This window comes from Triticum aestivum, chromosome 7D, assembly GCF_018294505.1.
Source record: "Triticum aestivum cultivar Chinese Spring chromosome 7D, IWGSC CS RefSeq v2.1, whole genome shotgun sequence".
NCBI classification, from domain to species: domain Eukaryota; kingdom Viridiplantae; phylum Streptophyta; class Magnoliopsida; order Poales; family Poaceae; genus Triticum; species Triticum aestivum.
Window position 1 is genome coordinate 155,383,394 of NC_057814.1, and position 23,054 is coordinate 155,406,447.

Genomic DNA, 23,054 nt, shown 5'->3' on the forward strand with positions numbered 1-23,054 from the left:
TCAATACAAAGTTCTCCTCGATCTTCTTGGAGATCTATTTGATGTAACTCTTTTTGCAGTGTGTTTGTCGAGATCCGATGAATTGTGGGTTTATGATCGAGATTATCTATGAACAATATTTGAATCTTCTCTGAATTATTTTATGTATGATTGGTTATCTTTGCAAGTCTCTTCGAATTATCAGTTTGGTTTGGCCTACTAGATTGATCTTTCTTGCAATGGGAGAAGTGCTTAGCTTTGGGTTCAATCGTGCGGTGCTCGATCCCAGTGACAGTAGGGGAAATGACACGTATTGTATTGTTGCCATCGAGGATAAAAAGATGGGGTTTATATCATATTGCTTGAGTTTATCCCTCTACATCATATCATCTTACCTAATGCGTTACTCTGTTCTTATGAACTTAATACTCTAGATGCATGCTGGATAGCGGTCGATGTGTGGAGTAATAGTAGTAGATGCAGGCACGAGTCGGTCTACTTGTCGCGGACGTGATGCCTATATACATGATCATGCCTAGATATTCTCATAATTATGCACTTTTCTATCAATTGCTCGACAGTAATTTTTTCACCCACCGTAATACTTATGCTATCTTGAGAGAAGCCACTAGTGAAACCTATGGCCCCCGGGTCTATCTTCCGTCATATTAATCTCCCGTCAACAAGCTATTTCTGTCGCCGTTTATTTTGCTTTCTTTACTTTTATTCTTTATCATAAAAATACCAAAAATATTATCTTATCATCTCTATCAGATCTCACTTTTGCAAGTGCCCGTGAAGGGATTGACAACCCCTTTATCGCGTTGGTTGCAAGGTTCTTATTTGTTTGTGTAGGTATGAGGGACTTGCGTGTGGCCTCCTACTAGATTGATACCTTGGTTCTCAAAAACTGAGGGAAATACTTACGCTACTTTGCTGCATCACCCTTTCCTCTTCAAGGGAAAACCAACGCAGTGCTCAAGAGGTAGCATCGACGCGTCCGGCTGTGTCTATGGACAATGACCGTCCATTCTTCAAATGTCTACTCCACGACCATCTTTCTCATAGCAAATCCTCACATTCATGTGCTCGGTAGTGCGGCTTGGGACTGCGGGAAACCATTGGTCGGCTTGACCGGCCCGGTGGCAGCGACACCATTGGCGTCGTTCTTCCTCCTTGGAGGTGCAGCCGAGGTCCTCGCCTCTCCACCCTCGTTCCCCCTCCCGGGTGAAAGCCCAAAATCCGGCTAGGATTGGGCGGCAACGGAGCATTTCGTGTCGTGCTCCTCCTTGGAGGTGCCGCCTGGGGAGGGTTCGTGTTCGGGTGCGGTGTGTCAAAGGTCTGAGCTTTGGGTGGCTCTGGTTGTCTGGCGGTGGTGGTTCCGTCAAGATTTGCATGGCTGGCATTGTCTCCGTTCCCCTCAAGGGTGGTGCCCACTGGTGGCAGCGTGTTTGGCTCAAGGCTGGCGGTGCGGTGCCTTCGATCCGGCGGTAGGGGATAGGGTTCCCTTTCCCAGCAATAGCAACACGTTTCCGGCTATGGGCTCCCGGTTCTCTTCTTCAACGGCAGACGGGCCTTGCTCCTCGACGTTCTGCAGGCTTCCTTGATGTCCTTGCTGGCCTTTCTTCACCAGCTGCTCCCGGTGGCTTTCCTGCAGCTTACTGGCGTCCTAAGTTGCGGTGGTATGGTGTATGTTGTGTGCTCATTATCCAAGGGGTTGTACTCTGCGCTTGCTCCAGGTCTCGAGGTCGGCATCTCTGCTCCTCTAGGGTGAGCGCTTCTCAGGTCCGTTGGTTCAACGCCTTTCGATCCAAGGCGAGAGGGAAGGTCCCTCTGTGGCGCGAGAGGAGGAAGATGCTTGGATTTCTTCATCCTGGGAGTCAGCCTAGTTCGTTCCCACACTCCGTATTAACATGTCCTCATCCTGCTCTTGTCGGTCGCTACCCTTGGTACCAGTTCTGTTGTGGTCTTTGACTAGTGCAAGCAATGGGCTCTGTTTTATCTTTCTTTCGTGCTTGTGCGCTGCGTTGAGCTGTAAGCTTCCTAGAGTGCTCCATTGTATCGTTGGGCCGATGTGGTCTGTTGTGTGTCTGTAATTCCTGGCCGGTTGATGGCTTTGTTAATTCAAAGCCGGGCTCTCCACGAGCCTTTGTTCTAAAAAAGTCCTCAAATTCATGCAACATTAAAAATGACACATGTCGTTCATCTAGATCAACACACACGACATAGAGAAGTTCATACATGTCATTGAACTGCCAAAAAATATATAGCTATGGAGGAAGTTCATCCACAGCCGCTCTAGCCCTTACCCTTGTCATCTTCGTCGCAGAAGTAGCGGTCGAAAACGCAATATGGATCAAGCTGCATATGCCCACTGTCCGAGCTATATGATTTGTCACCGGCCTTCTCCTCCTCCTCCTTTTTGGGGGTAGTCTAGCGAGGGCACGGACCACCTAGGTTTGCTCCTTTGCGAGGGCACACATATCGGGGCTTGCCACTTCGCGAGGATCCAAGCACGAAGGGCGTCCTCGGTCGATGTGAATTACTTTCCATGTGAACGAAACAGTGTAGAAACTTTATCATGAAAGTGAGTAAGCTTTATACTTTGTATGTGTTCTACAGAGCCAATATACGCTAATACTCAAAATCAACCTATATGATCTTTTTACATGGAACTATTTCATCCAACAAGGCGTGTACGGAAAAGATGCTTCAATAAGTCCACGTGGGCCGGCAATAGCGTCGTAATACTTTGGACACAAGTTACCGAGGTCTTGAATCTTGGAAGTATTTAAATTATACGCCAAGCCTCTGCTCAAATTTCTCTCCAGGAAGATGATTTCTCTGAAAGGGTGAAATCCCAGGAAATAAATGCCACGGTTGCATTTGTCAACCACATCTTTTGTGTCGACACCATCATCGTTGTCATCATCGGAGTTCCATTCAAAGTTCTCTTCAATTGTTGTTTCAACTGCTGTGGTGGCATTGCCGCCGAAATGTTTGATGTACTTTCCGTTGTTATATTAACTTCCTGCAAGACCCACGGCCCATAACCTTGCTGGCCATGATTTAGACATGGCGGCGGTACCTTAAGGCGCGTGTCATGCTCCAGCACCCATTTAATATGACCGCACGATTCAGTGAGAACCCACACCTGAATTTGGTGCGAGGCTCTAACTAATGCAAAATACACTCCTTTTTTCGACTTTCCGAGGTTGAGATCCGTGCAGCTCTCGGGTTCAAGATCTCCCGGCCGTTTAATCATTTGGTATGTGCTGTTTGATAACGATAACCTGCAAGAAATCATATATTTTTTTTTAGCATCAGTACAGACACAAGCGCTCATATATACGCGCATACACTCACCCTATGAACGCACACACGTACACCCTATCCTTATGAGCACCTCCGAGAGACTGAGCCGGCATATCATCTTGAGAGTTACGAAGCCACCATAGGCGCCTCGTCGTCGACGGGAACGTCTCCTCCCACTGAAAGCGCATCGCCGGAAATCCTGAAATAAATCCAGGAATAATGCGAGCACCAGGATTTGAACCCTGGTGAGTTGGGAATACCACTGTCCACCTAACCATCTCAACCACAGGTTGATTCGCTAAGGTGTCAGCAGATAAAAATAGAAATGATAAATGATAAAATAATAATAATAATAATGCTCAAGAAGTGATCAGTTGCTACGTACCTCATGACGAAACCTTTCTGGCAATGCACATACAGTGCATCATGCCAGTAGACGGCGTGGCGCTTATTCCATGAACAATCTGTTCCCAAATAGGCTACCGTTCCTGCAGTCTCCCCTTCCCGGGAGAAGGTCCTTTCCTCCCATCGCTTGGCCGACGACGAGAAGACCCGCTGGACGCACGAAGACGGCGGCCATTCCGATTCTAAAACCGCCGGGTCGACGTCAAAGTCAATCTCTTCGCCCGGCTCTATGTCAAGCTCGATGTAAGGAACGCAAGGTATCAAGACCACCTGATAGTGAGCCGACACCGTGGGATCGTACACAAGGTAGGCTTCGTCGACGAAGCACTCCATCCCGGCGCCTTTGGGCGGCGGCGGCGGCGGCAAGGGCGCCGTCCACCCCGTCGCCGGGTTGGCCACCCTGTTGTAGTGCAAGACGAGGCCGTTGCAGTGATCCTTCATCGCGCACTGGACATGCCTGCTCTCTCTGTTGCCGACGAGCCCCTCTGGCCGCGGCGGGCGGGAGAAGAACTCCGAGTACCTCAGCTCGTTGAAGTTGATGAAGATGCCGGCCAGCGAGAGCGGGAGGAGGTCCGCGCGCAGGATGCAGCGGGCGTCGATGGTGTCCCGCCACGCCTTGCAGACGCAGCGGGACGTGGCGAGGCTGCGTGGAGCGAGGCGGCCGAGGACGCAGGCCAGCATGTCCTCGGGCAGCAGCCGCGTCTGGTCGGCCTGCTGGTCCATCGGCCTCGCCCGTGCTCGCTGCTTGCTGTTGTGCTGTTCGCTCCCTTCCGCTTGGGTGGTGTTCTCTTATAGCGTGTGGATTCTAGTGCCTGTATCCGAGTCGGAGCTGGGGCGCCGTTGGCTGTTGGAGACGGGGTAGGATTCCCCCCTCCCCTCCTCTTCCTGGACAAGGTGGTTGTTGTTGACGCCTACGGACGCCGCGAATGCGCTCTGGACATCATCAGCGCGCGCCCGCAGAGCGCTCGACGAAATGCCCGGCGTCCGAACTTCCATGAAGTCCTGTTAGTTTTGAATTGCCATGAAGTCTTGTAGTAGTAGTGTTTTGTCTGTCCGAGTCCTACTTGAGCCCACGCAGAGAAAAGAAGTCCTACGTGAGCCTCCTGTCATATATATATATAGAGCCACGATGATTCATACTATAGCCAATTAAAACCTTAGATTCATACTAGAGCCATGATGATTTAGTCTCAAGCGGTAACATCCCAAATTTTCAATTTGGAATGTTATACACTAGATCAACATTGTATAGCATATTTTATTGCATTTTGGCTAACCCTCGAAATCCTAAGCAGCTCAAGGACCCTCGGAAAGAGTTGGGGATTTCCCGGTTTTCATATTTGATTTTCATCAAATTATGAAACGAGAATTTTGGTTTTAATTATTTTTCACTCCGGAAAATATTTCATATAAAAGTATATGAGAGGAGAAAATATGACTTCTCCAAAATAATTGAAATATTGGAGGAAAAATATTAAAATCAAATATTCGATTTTATTTGGATTTTATTGCATTTTATTTGCATTAGAAAAATTTACACGTTTTCAAAATTTCATTTTAGGGCCAAGAAAATGTTCATCGCGTTCTAATTATTTTAATTAGACGGTGAAAATTTGCTTTTTCGCATTTTTAGATTTTTATTTATTTTTCTAGGATTTATTTTAGTTCGGCGTAATTTAAAAAAAAATCGCCCGCGGACCGAACTGGGCCGAAGGCCCAGCCGGCCCACCTGCCGCGCCGCCTCGCCCGAATCGTGGCCGAGCCGGACTCCCACTGGAGTCCGGGACGCCGCCGCCGCCGCCGCCCGGGGTCGCCCCCTTCTCCAAGTCAGACGCCCCCACCCCACCGAACCTATAAGTACCCCGCCCCGCCACCTCGTTCCCCACCCCGAACCCCGCCGCCCGCGCCACCAACCGCCGCCGCCGTCGCCGAACGCCACCGCCGCGGGAAGCCGCCGCCCGACGCCTCCCGTCGACCCCGCCGCCACCCGCCGCCCGGACCCGCAGCCCCGCCGCCCCACGCCGCCTCCCGAACCCCGCCGGAGCCGCCCGACCCCGCCGGATCCCGCCGGACCCGAGGTAGCCATCGCGCCGGTTTTCGCCGGAAAACCGTGCAGTTTTTTTAGAAACCCTGGTTTATTTTTTTTATAGATCGGTTTGTTTTTTTTCGGTTTAGTCTTTTTAGCGAGCGTTCGCTCGTTCGTTCGTTTAAACGAACGCGTTCATCGTTTAGTTACAGTTAACGAACGTTCGTTCGATAAATTGTTTGTCAGTTTTTCTTTTTCTCGGATTTTTCCGCGATTATTCCAGATCGCATTTCTGATCCGATTTTCGTTCTAGTATAACTTTTCGCTCGTTTATCGGAATCAGGTGATTCAAGCGCCTAGAGTTTCGTCTTGAAATTCTCTTTCCGTTTAACCAACTCAAACAAGTTTTTGCTACTGTAAAATTTGACTTAGATCCAGATTAGTAAACGAAGCTTGTTTCTTTCGCCGTTTGACTTTCGTTGTTTCGTTTGATTTGATTCTTTTTGCAAACCGGAGTTCTTAAGTTGAACTTTCTGGTTAGATCTTTTATTTGAGTTTTACCTATGCATTAGATGAGTGCTTATTGTATGCTTGTTGTTTGCGATAGAGTACCCGGAGTGCGCCGCTTGCTACTTCGAATCTCTAGGTTTCACGGATCATCAGCAAGGCAAGTAACACTTTGATCATACCTCTTTACTACCCAGTTTTATTGCATTAGACCAATCCTCAAACATTGCATGATTAGGATCTGTTTAAATTGTGGGTATCGGGAAGTAGATGAGGCAGTACCTATTACCTGTTTTGTTATCAAACCTTTGGGAGTTACTTCTACGTTTGCTCATATTGCTATGCTATGCTAGTAGACATGGATTGGGTTTGAGAGATCTTTCCATGACAGTTGTGAGATTATTAATTAATGGTTAAACTTAAGGTGGCAAATTAAACTCACATCTGGGTGGATTGAGGCACCTGGAGAATCCAGTGTTGCCTGTATTTTTGGAAATCCCGGGGTTCCGTGTGATTATCCTATGGACCGCCACCCAGGCTCAAAGGGATCATAAGATTATTCATGCTAGAAACTTCCGTGTGCAGCCGCAAGCTATTATGGGCTCTAGCATAGTTGAGTAGGTTGCATGACCTCTTCCAGTGGTAGGCTAGCAGATGTAGGGGATGTAGGTTGGTACTGTCTACCCGGGGTTAGAGTTAATGCTTCTGAAAGACTGTGTCTCGGTCATCCGTTTCTCAAACATCATGTAGTGCGAGAATCCCAACGGAGGAGATCGAGTCTTGTGGGGAAAAGTGCACAAACCTCTGCAGAGTGTACAAACTAATCATGGTTAGCCGTGTCCCCGGTTATGGACATCTTGAGTATCTAGTTCTTGGATTATCATGTGAATCTCATCACCACGTTACTTAAGTTAATTTAATTGGGTTAATCACGTTCTTAATTGGGATTGAGATGCTGTCAACCATCTCAATGTTCAACAACCACCATGATAGTTAAATAAAATTTTATTCCTTTGCAGTAGGGAAAAATTGGCTTTTCGCAAAAACTGTAACCATAGAGCTTTCCACCAGCCAAATATGCATGTAGTATAGCCTTATTCTGTTCATTACTCTCTATGTGTTACATTGCCAGCATATTCCATGTGCTGACCCGTTTTCGGGCTGCAACGTTTCATGTTGCAGACTTTTCAGACGACGAGTAAGGTGCCTTAGGTCGTGGTCTTATACTCAGTGTTCACTACACCACGGTAGAGCTTCCGTGACACACCAATGTGTCAGCATAGGGTACCTTTGCCGACAGATAAGTTGTAGCTAACACCAATGCTGACAGAAGATGAAAGAGTCGGAGGACTTGCTGTGGGCAAAGGTATTGCCGACCGTTATTTACTTCCCGACACTTTTTCAGTCGGCATACACCCTACCTATGCCGACAGATGGTATGTCCACATACACCCTACCTACGCCGAAACTTTTTCAGACAAGATACACCCTACCTACGCCGACAGATAGCCTGTCCACATACACCCAACCTATGCCGACACTTTATTAGCTAGGTACACCATACCTATGCCAACAGATAGTATATCAACAAATACCCTGCCTATACTGACAGATATTGCCTTTGCCGACATATAAATTGCTGGTAAAGTGATGTGCAGCCAAAACAATATACATATATATAATTATCCATATATACAAGCTCTAAACAGATTCAATTATTAACCTCACATCCAGAAGCAGGTTAAAGATTAACACATACTGTATAACAATTAAAATATGTTCACAAACATGCATATACATTGAACGCAAGTTGACAAACACATCAAATCTTGACAAAGCATAGTTTGACCATCTTAACAATCACCCAGAGTACACAAGTCACAAAAGGATGAGCACTATTTGCTGGTACAAGAGACTTCAGCTAGATGGTCCAGAACACACAAGTATGCATCCACATGCACAGAGTGCAAGCTCCAAAATACTCGAAACATCAAATTGTCTAGTAGACAGATAAGATCCATGATTACAGGTTGGTTGGTCCATAAACACTGCAAAGTCATCACGTCCATGTGCACCAGTTGGCTAAGTGCCTGAAATTTTTCACAAAAATTTGTTAAGAAAGTGGAATCAACTCAAGTTGTTCAAAGCTCATATGTGGATTAACACATATTCGATCAAAAAATCCTCATGATATCATAGTTAACAATATAGTTTCTACAAAAGTTATAATTGGATCACATGGTACTATATAGAACTATGCTCCTGTGCTTCCACTTTTATCAACAATGAAGGCATTGACCATCCGAAACAGAGTTCCTACAACCTAGTAGCTTATTTTATAGCCTATTACATAAGTATTCACTGAAGAAAAGACAACCTATTTGGCAACCTCTCCAGATTTTCATGATTAAGAGCCACATAACCATGGATAGAAAAGGAAACCATGACACATATATACACAAGCAATTTAGTGTTAACACATAGGTTAGGCAACCTTGTAAAGTGACATTTTAGAAAATGTTCTTATGCAATAGCGTGTGAGCTAATTACTACTGAAACAGAAAATGTACCTAGTAGTTGCCTACTACAAGTCGCGGTCCTAGTTCCCGGTGACGTAGCCTTTCCATGCACCATTCGTTTTCTGCTGCACGTGCGCGACCATGGTTCCCAGCAAGGTAGTCATCTGTTCTCTACCCATTGCTCATGCTGCATGCTGGTGGTCGTGGTTCCCGGCTATTGTCGGCAAGACTAAATAAATTAGTAACTTGTTTCTCATCAGGCATTGTAATTAATTATGACAACTATGTGTAACTACACTATTTGCATCTATTTTTTACTCTAACCAGTGAGCGTGCACGTGCAATGCACGTATAACCAAATGAAGATATTTTTCTCATTCATCCTAGTCAAGAGGCAATTATTCAAATAAAATCAACAAAAATGTATAATAAATATACTACGCATTCACAACTCCCTAAATACTTCTTCCGTCCCAAATAAGTGTCTCAACTTTAGTACAACTTTGTTACAAAGTTGAACCCTTATTTTGGGACAAAGAGTAATACGGAATTGCCATTAACCACAAACTACAAAGTCTACACTAAATAACCTAATCTTGGTATACAGCTTTAGTGGGCTACCATAGTTTTTACACTGATGAAATAACATAATGACCTCCCTTCCAGCTTATCCAAAAATAATATTCTGATTTTATCTGAAACGGTGAAAGAATAGTATGCAGTTATAATTAACAAAAACATAATTTCTACAATATAAGCTTGAGAAAGATAGAGGTAACAGTCAAGGATGACATGTCAAATTACAATGTAGATAGAGCATAAATGCAGTATGTAAAAATATTCTGATATGCAGAGTGATACCAAGAGAAACAATGGCAAAGCACTGACTAGCAGGCACTTGTATAACAAAGTAGGATCCCAGATCAAGCCACAGAGAAATAAAAAGTCTGGGCAATATAAATTATGGGACAATGCAGAGGCTGAGGAACCATCTTCCATTATCTAAAAAATAAGTTAAGCATATCAATAGAACAAGTGGAAGTTTTGGAGCCACGACCATTAGTGAGATCTCTAGTCATTGCAAACTTCACACATATCATGATAGCAGAAACAAAAATATGTCCTGACAGAACAATTCGTAGGCATTGGAGCATGATGATAAAATTTAATATGCTAGAACAATGGTAGGCAATTTTGTAAATGTAATGGTTTCAGTGAAGGTCATATTAGTCCCTGGAGCAACCACAAAGCAACCAATCAGTCCATGGAGTAACCAAAATAATAACATCCACTACAGAGTGGCCGGGTAGGGAGCGAGAGGCATACCTGAAATAGTGTTGACGGGCAATGGGGATGGCCTTGCGACGTTGTGGTTGTCGAACCATCATGCCTGCTGAAGCTCCTTCTTCACCATCTCTTTTCCTTGCCTTCAGCAATCGCAAAATTTAGCACAATCTGACAATAGCATAATAAATGATTTTTTCTTCAATAACAAACTCACTTGCAGTACAGTTCTACAAGCAGTTAAGACAATAAAGCTATAGGAGAAGATTTGGAACCATAGAAGTACAGAGAGATTGAAAACACAAGCCTGACATGTTCTTCGTAACAGATAATTTAGATTATTTTTTCTAAAGCATACTTCTATGTCCTGAACTGAACCAAACTGAATTACACTGATTAATTTTGGACTAACAACGCTCTTCCAATACATCAACCAAGAAACAATTCCAAGATATAGAAATAAGATCAACCTGAGCAGTTTACTTGTTACTCACAAGAGATACAAAATTTCAAATTGGCTTCAAGAAATAACATCATTGGTACATCTATGCCTAATAGTGAAGGGTGCCGCTAATGGTCAAATATATTACACTTCATCGAGAAACTTCAGAACACCGAAGCAAATATTTTTTTACGATACGAGCTTGAAGTTCACATATCATTTGTTGAACAACTATCCACCTGTATGACACTGCACATCCGAAAAAAAGAACCATCACATACTCTAAACAATTTATTAAAATGTCACATTAATTTAGGGTACACGATATAAAAACTCCCAAGTGTATGCCTAATTGACTTCAAGACCATTAGAAAATAAGGTGTGCGTCTCTTACACATCCTCACTACCATGGGAAGCCACCTCCATTTGACACTTACAGAGAAGGAAATCTCAGGACGATTTGATGCTTACCTCAGGGCATGGCGACGGCTGGCTTCGAGAGGGGCGCAGCTCGAAGGGGATGGATCCCCAGCAGCAGCAGGTCCCATTGCAGCAGGACCGGCAGTAGCAGGTCCAATTGCAGCAGGACCGGCAGCAGCGGGAGCCCAGAGATGGAGGCCTGGCAACAGCAGGTGCAGCAATGGGGGGAGCCGGAGATGGGGCCCCGGCAGCAGCAGGGCGGGGATTGGCGAGGACGACGGCTGGATGTCGAGGGGGCAGCCCGAGGACGGCGGTTGTATGTGGATCTCGAGGACGGCGACTCGGTATTGGGATGGAGCTCGGGGGCAAGGGGTGGAGTGCAAGGACGGGTAGATGTCGGGGTGGAGCTCGGGGGCAGGGGGAATGCGAGCTCCGACACGACGGCTTGACGACGGGGTGGAGTGCGAGGCCGGCGGCGGGATTGTGGATCGAGCACGAGGACGGCGGCGGTAGCCACTGGTTAGGGTTGTGGACTCGGGTTCGAGTTGGGATCCTTGGGGATATTCTGCACGGGGGTGAACGATATTTTGCACAAACACCCCAAAAATTCCACCCCTCGCGCGAAAATCGCGCGCCACAAGTTTCCAACCTTCAGTCCATTGACACGTGTCCATCTACGCCGACACTTGGTCTGTGTCCATACACCCTATGTACGCCGACACATTTCAGGTCGCTAAGTACATACCTACGCCGACTGAAAAATGTCAAGGTCCATACATACGCCGACACATAACATGTTATTAAACAATTACTGACAGATACACCGTTGCTTTGTGATTGCTGACTCTTAGTGTGTTCACAGTGATGTACCTTTGCCGACACATGATCTGAAGACAAAGCATAAAAGCTATGGTGACAGTTATTTTGTGGAGATTATTGGACCTTTGCCCACAAAAATGTGTCACGTAAGCTCTACCGTGGTGTAGTGGTTGCCGTTGGAGTTGATGGACTCACTTATCTTCCAAGTCTTCCGCTGTTATCGTTTTTAGATGGCCTTAAGCCATATTTATCATACTTAGTTCTCTTTTGAGACACTCGATGTAATAAGTGTGTGATTGCTACTCTATTATAAATCCTTCGAGTACTGTGCGTGTCAGCATTACTGATCCAGGGATGACACTGGTGCACAGTAGATCAGACTGTTTGAGGTCTAGTCGCTACACAAGCTAAACAAAAGGCCAGGGTTCTTCGAATAAGAACCGCTTGATAATCATTTATTGAATCAGTGTAATCACTCGACAAAATCGAGAGAAAAAAAGTTGTCTTTTGGGCAAACAAAATTGGAAGGAAGAAAATTTCTTTTTTTATTATTTAAGAACTACTTGAATTTTTCAGTGAGGCTGTTAAAAAAAAGCTCTTCCTTGAATTTACTTTATTTTTATTCCTTTTTCGAACTCCAACCAAAATAGATTCGAAGACGAGTCACTTCAATTATCCTTTTAAGTTCTATTCTATCTTCTGTCTTTCCCTATTTCATCACGTAAAGTTCCACGCTCCCAGTTTGGTCAAGAAAGATACAGCCGGTCTATTCTGCTAATAATAGCAGAATAACTATTCTGATAACACTTCCGCACTGCACGCTCAACGCAAGTGCACGTCATTGTTTAAACCAAGTGTGCTGCAGTACTCAGGCGAGTGAACTTCTCATCGCAAAAAAACTGGATGCTCTGTTTTTTGGTACCTTTTTTGCTCTAGTTTTTTAACTGTTTATCGGAACGAGGCGTGTAATATATCGTTGAAAAGCTATGAATTAGGCTCTACTTTGCCATGTTGAACACTTTTCGAGATTCCTCACGGTTTAAGAGCAGTTTTGAAAATGGTGCGGCATACGACGTGTGGCAGCGAGCATTTTTTCACGTGTTTTTCTAAACCGCTCGTCGGAATGATTCAAATGATACACCGTTGAAAAAATATCGTCGAGACGCATCTTTTTCATATCTATTATTTTTCTTTAATTCGTTACGGATTAAGAGCAGTTTCAAATTTACTAAATCGCGGAACTGTGTTTTTCAAAAAAATTCAAATTTTCGGTACTGTTTTCGCTCTAGTTTTTGAACCGTTTGTCGAAACGAGGCGTGTGATACGCCGTTGGAAAGCTACGGACGAGGCGCAACTTTCATACGTTGAAACGTTTTTGAGATTCCTTACGGTTTTAAGTTAATTTTGAAAATCGTGCGACGAACAACGAGTGCTAGCGGCCGTTTTTCGTAAAATTTTCAAACCGCTCGGCGGAATGATGCAAATGATACGTCATCAGAAAGATATCGACGAGGCGCAACTTTTTCATGTAGAACATGCTCTCTAATTCCTTACGGTTTAAGAGCAGTTTTAAAATTACTAAAATGCGGATACTCTGTTTTTTGAGACACCAAAACCGACGTGTGTATTGCATCAGACAGAAGAACGCACTGCTTCGGACAGAAAACACACTGCATCAGACAGTCAAGCGAACTTCATGATTTGTCTTATCGGGCGTAAATTTTCTCAGATGAGCTTTTTTGTAAGTTTTTGTTGTCATTTTTTTATGAACGACAAAAGAACGTACTGCTTCAGACGGAAAGCCGCACTGCATCAGACAGTCAAGCGAACTTCATGATTTGTCTTGTCGGACGTAAATTTTCTCAGATGAGCTTTTTATGAGTTTTGTTATCATTTTTTTATGAAATATAGAAGAACGCACTGCTTCGGACGGAAAACCGCACTGCATCAGAGAGTCAAGCGAACTTCATGATTTTTTTGTCGGGCGTAAATTTTCTCAGATGAGCTTTTGTGAGTTTTTGTTGTCATTTTTTTATGAATGACAGAAGAACACACTGCTTCGGACGGAAAACCACACTGCATCAGTCAGTCAAGCGAACTTCATGATTTTTTTGTTGGACGTAAATTTTCTCGAACGAGTTTTTTGTTTTCTTTTAAAAAAATATGGATGAGAGTGGACCGCAAAGATGAGTGCAAATGAACCTCGACATACATGGAAGTGAACAGCATTACTATTTTTTGTTTCGCTAATTTTTTTCACACTTCCACGCTTTGTGCAAGTGAACATCATCACTCTCAAAAGTGAACCACATCCGAGGACCAAACGCACTGCAAGTGTTGATGTAGTCGACTAAATTTTGAGACACACAAAACAAATTGCACTTCATGCAGAGGGGTAATGAGCTGCTACACAATTTGGAGTCAACTACTTTTTTTGTCTTCTTCAAACAAATTCATTCAAGACATCTGTACTGCAGATACATTTGGTACCGAGGAGACCTACCCTAGGCAGAGAACTGCATCTGTATTTTCACTTCTTTTTTTTGCCTTTTGATGTTACCCCCTACTGCAAGAACAACAAAACCGAGGCGCAATTTTTGAACTGAACCACAGAGTTTTCTGGAATGAGCTGCATCGAAGTTCCACCACTTTTTTACAAATGAATCGCTGCCATTATAAGTAATAAAATCTTCAAACAAAACAGACAAGCTGAAGTGCATGCATGCACTGCATTGGCAAATCCTCGCCGTCGCTCGCATTTGGGGTGGGATGCGTTGCTGCCGTCGTCGCTCACATTTTGGGGTGGGCTGCGTTGCTGGCACGCCCACACACGGTACTGTACTGCATCCAAAACAACTCATCAAATTTTCAGAAAAACACTAGAAAATTCTTCTGAATAACAGCAACCTTGTATGGGATTGGGACGGCTAACTACACGGCACCACCGGACTGCAAGCCAGCACACTGCCATACTTCTCCGGTGAGAAGGGAGATGTGAGGGATGCTCTGGCGAACTGAATCCCAGAGGCTGATGGCCGAGCACACCTGCTGCTGTGTACTGCTCTAGCAACACGCCTTGGGCTGCTCATGCAAGGGAGGATGACCGAATCGAACTGCATCGGGTAGCAGGCTCCACTACTCGCCCTCATCGGATAGCAGGATCCACTAAAGAGAGAGGAGGACAGTGATCTTCGGCCACCTTCAGAACCTCCGATCCCCGGCGCCACGACAGGCTCACCACCTCCCCTCGTACGCGCATCCGCCGGATCCCATGGTCCACTCCTTCCCCCAACCTCCTCCTCCGACAGTGGTCACCCCCGGCCACCAAAGCCCGATGGCTAATCGGGCGCGTGCTCCACCGGATCTGGGCGACGCCAAGGAGGATCTGTGAGGGATGCAACGACTAGGAGAGGCGTAGTGGGCTGACCATGGGCATTGAAGAAAGGTGGAAGAAGGAAGGGGATCCAGGGGCGGTGGCAATTCCGGGAGCAAGAGGAAGCGCGGCGGCCTCGGCCGTGAGAAAGAGGAGGCGCGGCGGGCCCGACCGGGAGGAAGAGGATGGGAGGCGGCGCCGGCCAGGAGGAAGAGGGGTGGGGTGGTTGTGGGTCGACGAGGGTGGGGTGGAGGTGGGGCACTGGGGGGTTGGGGTGGAGGTGGGGCGCCAGGGGTGGGGTGGAGGTGGGGCGCCGCGGTGGTGGGTGATGGTGAGGCGCCGCTGAGGGTGGGAGGTGTCGGGAGAAGAAGGTGGGGGTCGGGGGTAGTGGGCAGCCCGGGTCGTCGGTGGGTGTGCTTTTTAGCGAATGGGAGGTGTTAGCAGAATAAGCACGGGTTTTAGCAGAATAAGGTCTTAGAAGGTGTTATTCTAATATACCCACCCTCTAACATGAGTTTCTGATATATATGAGTTTCTGATAGATCATGCACCAGCTTCATCTCAGCACGCTTCCACCACGCACACCACACGAAGACAAACACCAAGACGCCTCTCACATCAGTGTGTCGCACGCCTCGGCCCCGCTCGTAGCATCATTTGGCCGCAGTAGGCGCTGGCAACCCTGGCATCGTCGGCCGCATGCGTCGCCCATCTCATTCTCGTTGCTCGTGGCATCGCCTGCGACACGCGTGCCCCGTCCCATCTCCGTCGACAGGTCACCAGTCGAAGCAAAGCGCCCCACCGCTGGTAGCTTCGCCGAGGGCTGTGCATCCCCGCCTCGACGCCTCGTATCGTAGCACCGCGGGCCGTCGCTCGTAGCAGTCGTCGTGCAACTCGCCACCGCGTGCATCCCCTGTTGGGGCGAAGCCAACATCTAGGGCATGTTTGGTTCTAGTTTGCAATAGTAGCTGCATTGCATGTCCATCTCCAGCTAGTCTGGTTCTTGAAATGCAACCTCATATGCAGCAGATGCAACTTGTTTGGTTGCCTGCATCGCATGAAGGGGCACTTACCCCCTGCTGTTTGGTTGCCGTTTTTGTGCTTAGGGTGTGAGCAGATGCAAACTTCAGTTGTTTGGTTACAAACAGCGTTTGTGTTCTGCTCACCCCATTCAAATGTGATGGCCTTACCATCACATAATTAGCACAACAGCAAGCACATATGAGATCAAACAAAGCAAGCAACCAAATAAAATCAAACAAAGCAAGCAAGGAAATGACAACAAACTACTTAACTACATAGCATAAGTCTAGCTTAACAGCAGGGGCATCCTCCTTCCCTGTTCCACGCCAGGGTGCTGCTCCTGGCCAAAATATGAACAAGTTCCCAGCACAAGTACCGCCACAGACCATAAAAGTTCAACACTAACACCTTACTTAACTTAACTACATAGCATGCTCAATGTCACCAACGCAGTTGTGCCTGCTGCAACGAAACCTGCACATGACCGAGGAGTCGTGGTTGTAGATCTGAACCTTCAGTCCGAGTCCTGAGATGCGCACAACGACGAGGTCGCCGGGGACGATCCGGTGGCGGCGGCAGAAGTAGTTCCAGCCCCGGCCAAGCACCATGTGCCTCTCGAAGTTCTGGACCTGCACCCAGAACACACACCGCTTGTTTGCCGACAGCCTGACCACGCGCGAGAGCCGCTTGATGACCAGCCAGGTGTTCATCACCTCCACGAACTTGCGAGGGACGACGAGCATGGCGAGGTCCTCGTTGTCCTTGATATGTTGGTAGAAGCGCAGCAGCTCCCAAGCCCCCTCCTCGTGGCCCTGCCTTGGAGATCGTCCCCTTGAACGAGGCAGACTCATGAAGGCGATCCTGCCAGGCAGGTCCACCGTCCTGAGCCACCTGTTCGTGGGGATGAAATCCTCAGCTCCCTCAGCTCCGGCCACCACCTGAGCTCCTCCACCCGCGACATCCCAGTCACTCTTCAATATCTTGTCAGGTAAGATGACAAGTATTAGTGCACAAACTCTTTGCAAGATGGCACTGATCAGAGACATTTGCCCAAGAACAAATGCCACTGATCAGTGCACAAACTCTTTGCCAAATGCCACTTATCAATGGCACTTGCTGTTGGGCAAATGCCACTGATCAGTGGCACTTATCAGTGGACTTGCCCAACAGCAAGTGCCACTGATAAGTGGTAGTTGCCCATGAGCAAATGCCACTTATCAATTGAAAGAAATATGCCCTAGAGGCAATAATAAAGTTGTTATTTATATTTCCTTATATCATGATAAATGCTTATTATTCATGCTAGAATTGTATTAACCGGAAACTTAGTACATGTGTGAATACATAGACAAAACAGAGTGTCCCTGCCTCTACTTGACTATCTCGTTAATCAAAGATGGTTAAGTTTCCTGACCATAGACATGTGTTGTCATTTGATGAACGGGATGACATCATTAGAGAATGATGTGATGGACAAGACCCATCCGTCAACTTAGCATAATGATCATTAAGTTTTATTGCTATTGCTTTCTTCATGACTTATACATATTCCTCTGACTATGAGATTGTGCAACTCCCGAATACCGGAGGAACACCTTGCGTGCTATCAAACGTCACAACGTAACCGAGTGATTATAAAGATGCTCTACAGGTGTCTCTGAAGGTGTTTGTTGGGTTGGCATAGATCGAGATTAGGATTTGTCACTCCGTGTATCGGAGAGGTATCTCTGGGCCCTCTCGGTAATGCTCATCACTATAAGCCTTGCAAGCAATGTGACTATTGAGTTAGTTACGGGATGATGCATTACGTAACGAGTAAAGAGACTTGCTGGTAACGAGATTGGACTAGGTATGATGATACCGACGATCGAATCTCGGGCAAGTAACATACCGATGACAAAGGGAATGACGTATGTTGTTATGCGGTTTGACCGATAAAGATCTTCGTAGAATATGTAGGAACCAATATGAGCATCTAGGTTCCGCTATTGGTTATTGACCGGAGATGTGTCTCGGTCATGTCTACATAGTTCTCGAACCCGTAGGGTCCGCATGTTTAACGTTCGATGACGATTTGTATTATGAGTTATGTGTTTTGGTGACCGAAGTTTGTTCGGAGTCCCGGATGAGATCACGGACATGACGAGGAGTCTCGAAATAGTTGAGAGGTAAAGATTGATATATTGGAAGGTTATATACGGACACCGGAATGGTTCCGAAGAGGTTCGGAGATTTTTCAGAGTACCGGGAGGTTACCGGAACCCCTCGGGAAAGTTAATGGGCCTCATGGGCCATAGTGGAGAGGAGGAGGTAGGCCAGGGGAGGTGGCGTCCCTCCCCCTCCCCAAGCCAATCCGAATTGGACAAGGGGTGGAGGGCGCGGCCCCCCTTTCCTTCTCCCTCTCCACCTCTTTCCCCTTTCCCCCTCTCCGTTGGAAGGAAGGGGGGAGCTGTAACATCCCAAAATTTTCCAAATTTTGGAATGTTAATAATAAGATATTAATGAGTTAATTGCTATGATTTTCATGGAAAATTAAAACCTTTTGATTCTTGTTTCAAATATTTCATCCAATTGCTTTTCTTTTGGACACCTATGAAATATTTTGAAACCACTTTTCCGCAGACCTCTAGTTTATTATGAAAATTATAAATCTCACTTTTGCGCAAATTAAAATTTAGTTTTGATTTAAATATGAATTTGAGTAATTTTGCTATATCTTTTATTCTGTAAACCATATAAAACTGTTTTATATATGGAAGTTGGACCTTAGGACCTAACCTTTCTGTTGGACTGATGGATTAGTTTTCCAACATAGTTTAGATGTTGTTTTCTCATCAACAACTTGGTTTGACCTTCTTGGATCATCATTTAATAACTTAGTTAAAATAAAATTTGACTATAGGGTAAAACTCTTAGATTGATCCCTAGGAAGCCTCTCTGTACATTTGATATCACCACAAAACATTGAAGTTACAAGATTAAGGATTTAATCCTTTTATCTTGAAACTTATGCCACGCCAGCTTTATTTAACCCAAGTCAAATATTCCGAATAATCTCATGATAGAATTTGTTGTAAGAATTTGTCTCACAACCCATCTTCTATATCAAACCAAGATCTTCACTTAGTATCATTTCCAACCCTAGAATATTACTATGTCATATTTTCTTCCAAGGCCACACCTGATTCTATATTAACCCTAACCGTGCCATAGAAATTATGATAGTGGCAATCGAATAATTTGTGTTGTTATTTGGATTTTCATTTGGATGTTATTTGTGTGTTGAATGCTTGCTTGGATCATTGTTATGTGAATGTGGATATGTCGAGTGTCTTACTTGAGTTATTTATCGCGTTAGATTGCGACGAGTGCGAAGGTGAATTCTACGAGGAGGTAGAACCTTGTGACTACGAAACCGAAGGCAAGTTGCAAATTGATCATGCTCCGACCTATATTTTCATACTATGCATAACTCTTCAAATTTTAATACTATGCATGTTTTATAAAAGTTTTGCAAAGTATTATATTTAGCTAGAGCCATAGGTTCAAGACTCACCATTGGCCACGCTTGCACAAAATGGGTCGGATGAAAACCAAACTTGTTTTAAACTTTAAACTTGCTCTCTTTGGAGCAAAGTTTTGAGAAAATCTTTTTAAAACAAAATTATATATTGTTTTACTTCTATTCCCTGGGCGGGATGGTATGACGGGAGCGTCTACAAGTGATTGCGCCCATCGGGGTCTTGCAGTGAATGCGCCCGACTGGGGTCTTGCACACAGGTTTTTGGTGGGGACCGCCGTCCAGGGGAATGAGATCTTCCAAGTACAGTTTGATGTAGCTTCCAGTACAGCCACATGCTACTATGGGCTCTAGCTTAGCTTAGTACTAACGGGAAACCCTTACCTCAGGACCGCCATCGGAGAGGGGCTTTCATTTTCTAAGTTGCGGGCGGCTTGGTGAGGTATAGGGGGCTGTTACGGAAAGGCTTCATCACAATCTCCTCCTTGTCGTACACCCAAGTGTGTAACGGTAAACGGGGTTGGTTGTGTCATGTGGGGAACGTGTACGACCTCTGCAGAGGGTTTAACCTAATCGATTAGCCGTGCCCCCGGTTACGGGCAATTTGAGCAACTGAAGACTTGGACTGAAGAAGAATCTCCCCTCTCTTTTCAAAAAAAAATCTGTTTAAGGGTTAAAGTTGAGGAATGAGCACAGTGAATGTGTTTCACTTCAACCTTATGTATGTTTTATACTATTTTTGGAGAATGAGCACTGGTGCGTATGTCCAAGTGTCTCACTCCTACCTTTTATACTAAAAACTATTTTTTTTCAAAAGAAGTTTATAAAAATTTAGCATAGGAGAAAATTGGCTTTATGCAAAGGAAACCTCCACCAATACCTACCCTGCACATATAATCTGTTATACTTTCCTTTCCAACTTGCGAGTACATTCCACGTACTCATCTGCACCTGTCATGATCTCGACAAATTACGAGACGATAGGGTTATGGTCTACACTCAACGAGCCCAGTGGCGTTGATGGAGCCTAACTTAGTGACTACGTATAATTCCGCTGTATTATGCGCCAGCATTGAGCTGTGCAAATGGTATGTATTTGCTTAATTCTGGATCTATCGTTGTAGTAAAATGACGTATGTTTTACTGATATTCATTATTGTTACTGTGTGTGCTAGCTATGATCCAGGGATAGCACAGGAAGCACAGAGACTTGGATTTTGTCAAATCCGGGTCGTTACAAAATGGTATCAGAGCATACGTTGACTGTAGGACGTGACCTTAGAAAATGGTTTAGAAATAGAAAAACCTTGAGAGGAACAACTTATATTTTCAATAGCACCGACAAGTATTCTCGTATCCTCTTCTTTTCTTTACTAAGTTGCAATCTGCTTTCAAAATTTTAGATGTCAACCGCCTATAGACTCCAATGACTTTGACAATGATATTTGGTATGGATTTTCAAGAGCCTAAAGGTTACTTCATGGAATTGATGCTAAGCGAGGGAGTCTTCGGTACTGAAGTTTACATCCAAGAGGTTGAATAAGAACTCAGGACAGTCAAGACTAAGATGGATATGAAGAAGCTGAAGATTACCACTACCAAGGAATATCCTACTTGAATCCAAACCCACCATGAAAGTTGTGAAATAAACGAGAGAGTGCGATTAGTGTGCCCGACCATGCCAACTCATGTGGATGAAGGTACCATAGGAATTGTTTGTTTGAAATCTATGAGTGAATTTGGAGTTTTATTGGAGTTTTTCGCCATTGATTTGATGTTGTTGTCATTTGAATTGTGTGATTTAAGATTTTGCGTTATTAGGATATGAACTCCGTAGGTTTGTATTATTTATTCAACCTTGAGAGGTGCAAGTTACGGATGATTAACAGAAGACCTTCATATGGGTGAAACGTCACGCACGGAGGACTTTCAAGAACAAAAGGATTGAAGACTTCAGGACGTAACCATAGTAAACGAGCCTATTATAAACGCTAAGAACATTGAGATAGGAGTTGGTTGTTGATTGTGGCGTGTGTGTGTCCATCTCTTTTCCTTCCTAAGCTCTATCTCACCTAGACCAAAACCTTGAACCATGGACGAACCAACCACTAAACGTTTCCTCATGGAAACAACCACATTTCTTCGAAGGAGATACGTACCTTGTTTTGAACTCTACCTTTCCTTTTCACCTGCAGATGGCAACCCTTTACGAGTCATTCCATAAGGGCCCAGAAATGATCATAACTTTGACTAGTGACCATGATTTTCCAAAGATCCCGAAGGATATGATGGGACATATTCACCTTGAAGGAGATGCTGTCTACAAGGGTTATCCTTTCATTGAAAATGGAGTGGAACTTTGGTATGTGGAAGTACACCTCTTCCGTGAAAAAGGAGTTTGTCCAAAGACTACTGGGCAATACTTTTTCATTTCCCGAGTACCTCGAACCACCTTCTTCGACTCTGTTCGTGAAGCTGCCATGGAAGCCATACGTCAGATTGGGGAAATCCTTGAAGCCAGACTCCGTCATGCCCAAGAGTACTTGCGGGAAGTATATGCTAAGCTGATGGACATGAAGTTCATGGCCGCCATGAAGGAGCATAGGATTAATGAGTTCAAGGACTACATCGCACGTTTTCAGCTGGACTAAACTTCTTACGAAGGAGAGGAATAATGTTGGGTTTACATGCTTGACCATACCAATCCATGTGGATGGCAGCACTTGTAATAAGCTATTTTGAACTCAAAGTTGTATGAGAGGTTAAAGGATGTAATAAGGAATCTATTCGTAAGGAGAATGCAACTTTGGCACACAAAAGTTCCGCTATTTCTCGGATGTAAGTTATAACACGACATGTGTAGGAACAACATCACCCAAAAGCGTTTTATTAGTATTGCAGGTGAAGACCTCTTAAGGAGGAGTGAGAAAGATCGAGTGTTAGAACACGCGATTTACTTATCTGCATATGAGGAAATGATTTGAGTACGGGATGGATTGGCCCCCATACTGGAGACTCTTATTATATACTTTTGTATGTTTGATTGGTAAATCAGAGAGACTTGAAACTCTAGTAGATTGTTGTTGCGACAATCCTATAACCATAGAATGGTAAGATGTATTACTCTTATAGGTAGGCTACCCTACCTAACGTAGATTGAACGGTGAGAAATAAACACGAAGATCTTCAAGGAATTCCATCAGAAGCCATCGACCGCCATGAGAGTTTCGATAGGTAGTTTCTGAATTTATGGATTTTGAGAAAGGCTTTCTTTTGAGGGAAAGCTCGGTTCTGACTATAGAATCTTTATGAAGAACCAACAAGGAATGAAGAAATTGTGGAAATCCCCTCAAGTTTGTTCTTAAGGGTGGTAGCACCCGAACACCCTACATTGATAATTGGGTCACACAAGAAATCATCAA

General features: G+C 45.0%; 2 protein-coding genes and 1 long non-coding RNA gene across 3 annotated transcripts; all 3 read right to left on the bottom strand.

Moving 5' to 3' along the window:
- Positions 1-2,578: 2,578 nt before the first annotated feature.
- LOC123170995 (uncharacterized) lies at positions 2,579-4,444 on the bottom strand. Its single transcript, XM_044588678.1, has 3 exons — positions 3,602-4,444; positions 3,068-3,272; positions 2,579-3,002 (listed from the first exon to the last, which is right to left on the bottom strand). The coding sequence occupies exons 1-3, from the start codon at positions 4,420-4,422 to the stop codon at positions 2,655-2,657; spliced, it is 1,374 nt and encodes a 457-aa protein (XP_044444613.1). The 5' UTR covers positions 4,423-4,444; the 3' UTR covers positions 2,579-2,654.
- A 3,439-nt stretch (positions 4,445-7,883) lies between these two features.
- LOC123170996 (uncharacterized) lies at positions 7,884-11,571 on the bottom strand. Its single transcript, XM_044588679.1, has 4 exons — positions 10,949-11,571; positions 10,717-10,726; positions 10,078-10,178; positions 7,884-8,322 (listed from the first exon to the last, which is right to left on the bottom strand). Exons 1-4 carry the CDS (start codon positions 11,569-11,571, stop codon positions 8,292-8,294), a joined length of 765 nt encoding a protein of 254 aa, XP_044444614.1. The 3' UTR covers positions 7,884-8,291.
- A 2,707-nt stretch (positions 11,572-14,278) lies between these two features.
- LOC123168207 (uncharacterized) lies at positions 14,279-15,546 on the bottom strand. Its single transcript, XR_006484244.1, has 2 exons — positions 14,624-15,546; positions 14,279-14,557 (listed from the first exon to the last, which is right to left on the bottom strand). It is a non-coding gene; the product is annotated as an uncharacterized lncRNA (long non-coding RNA).
- Between the last annotated feature and the right edge of the window lie 7,508 nt (positions 15,547-23,054).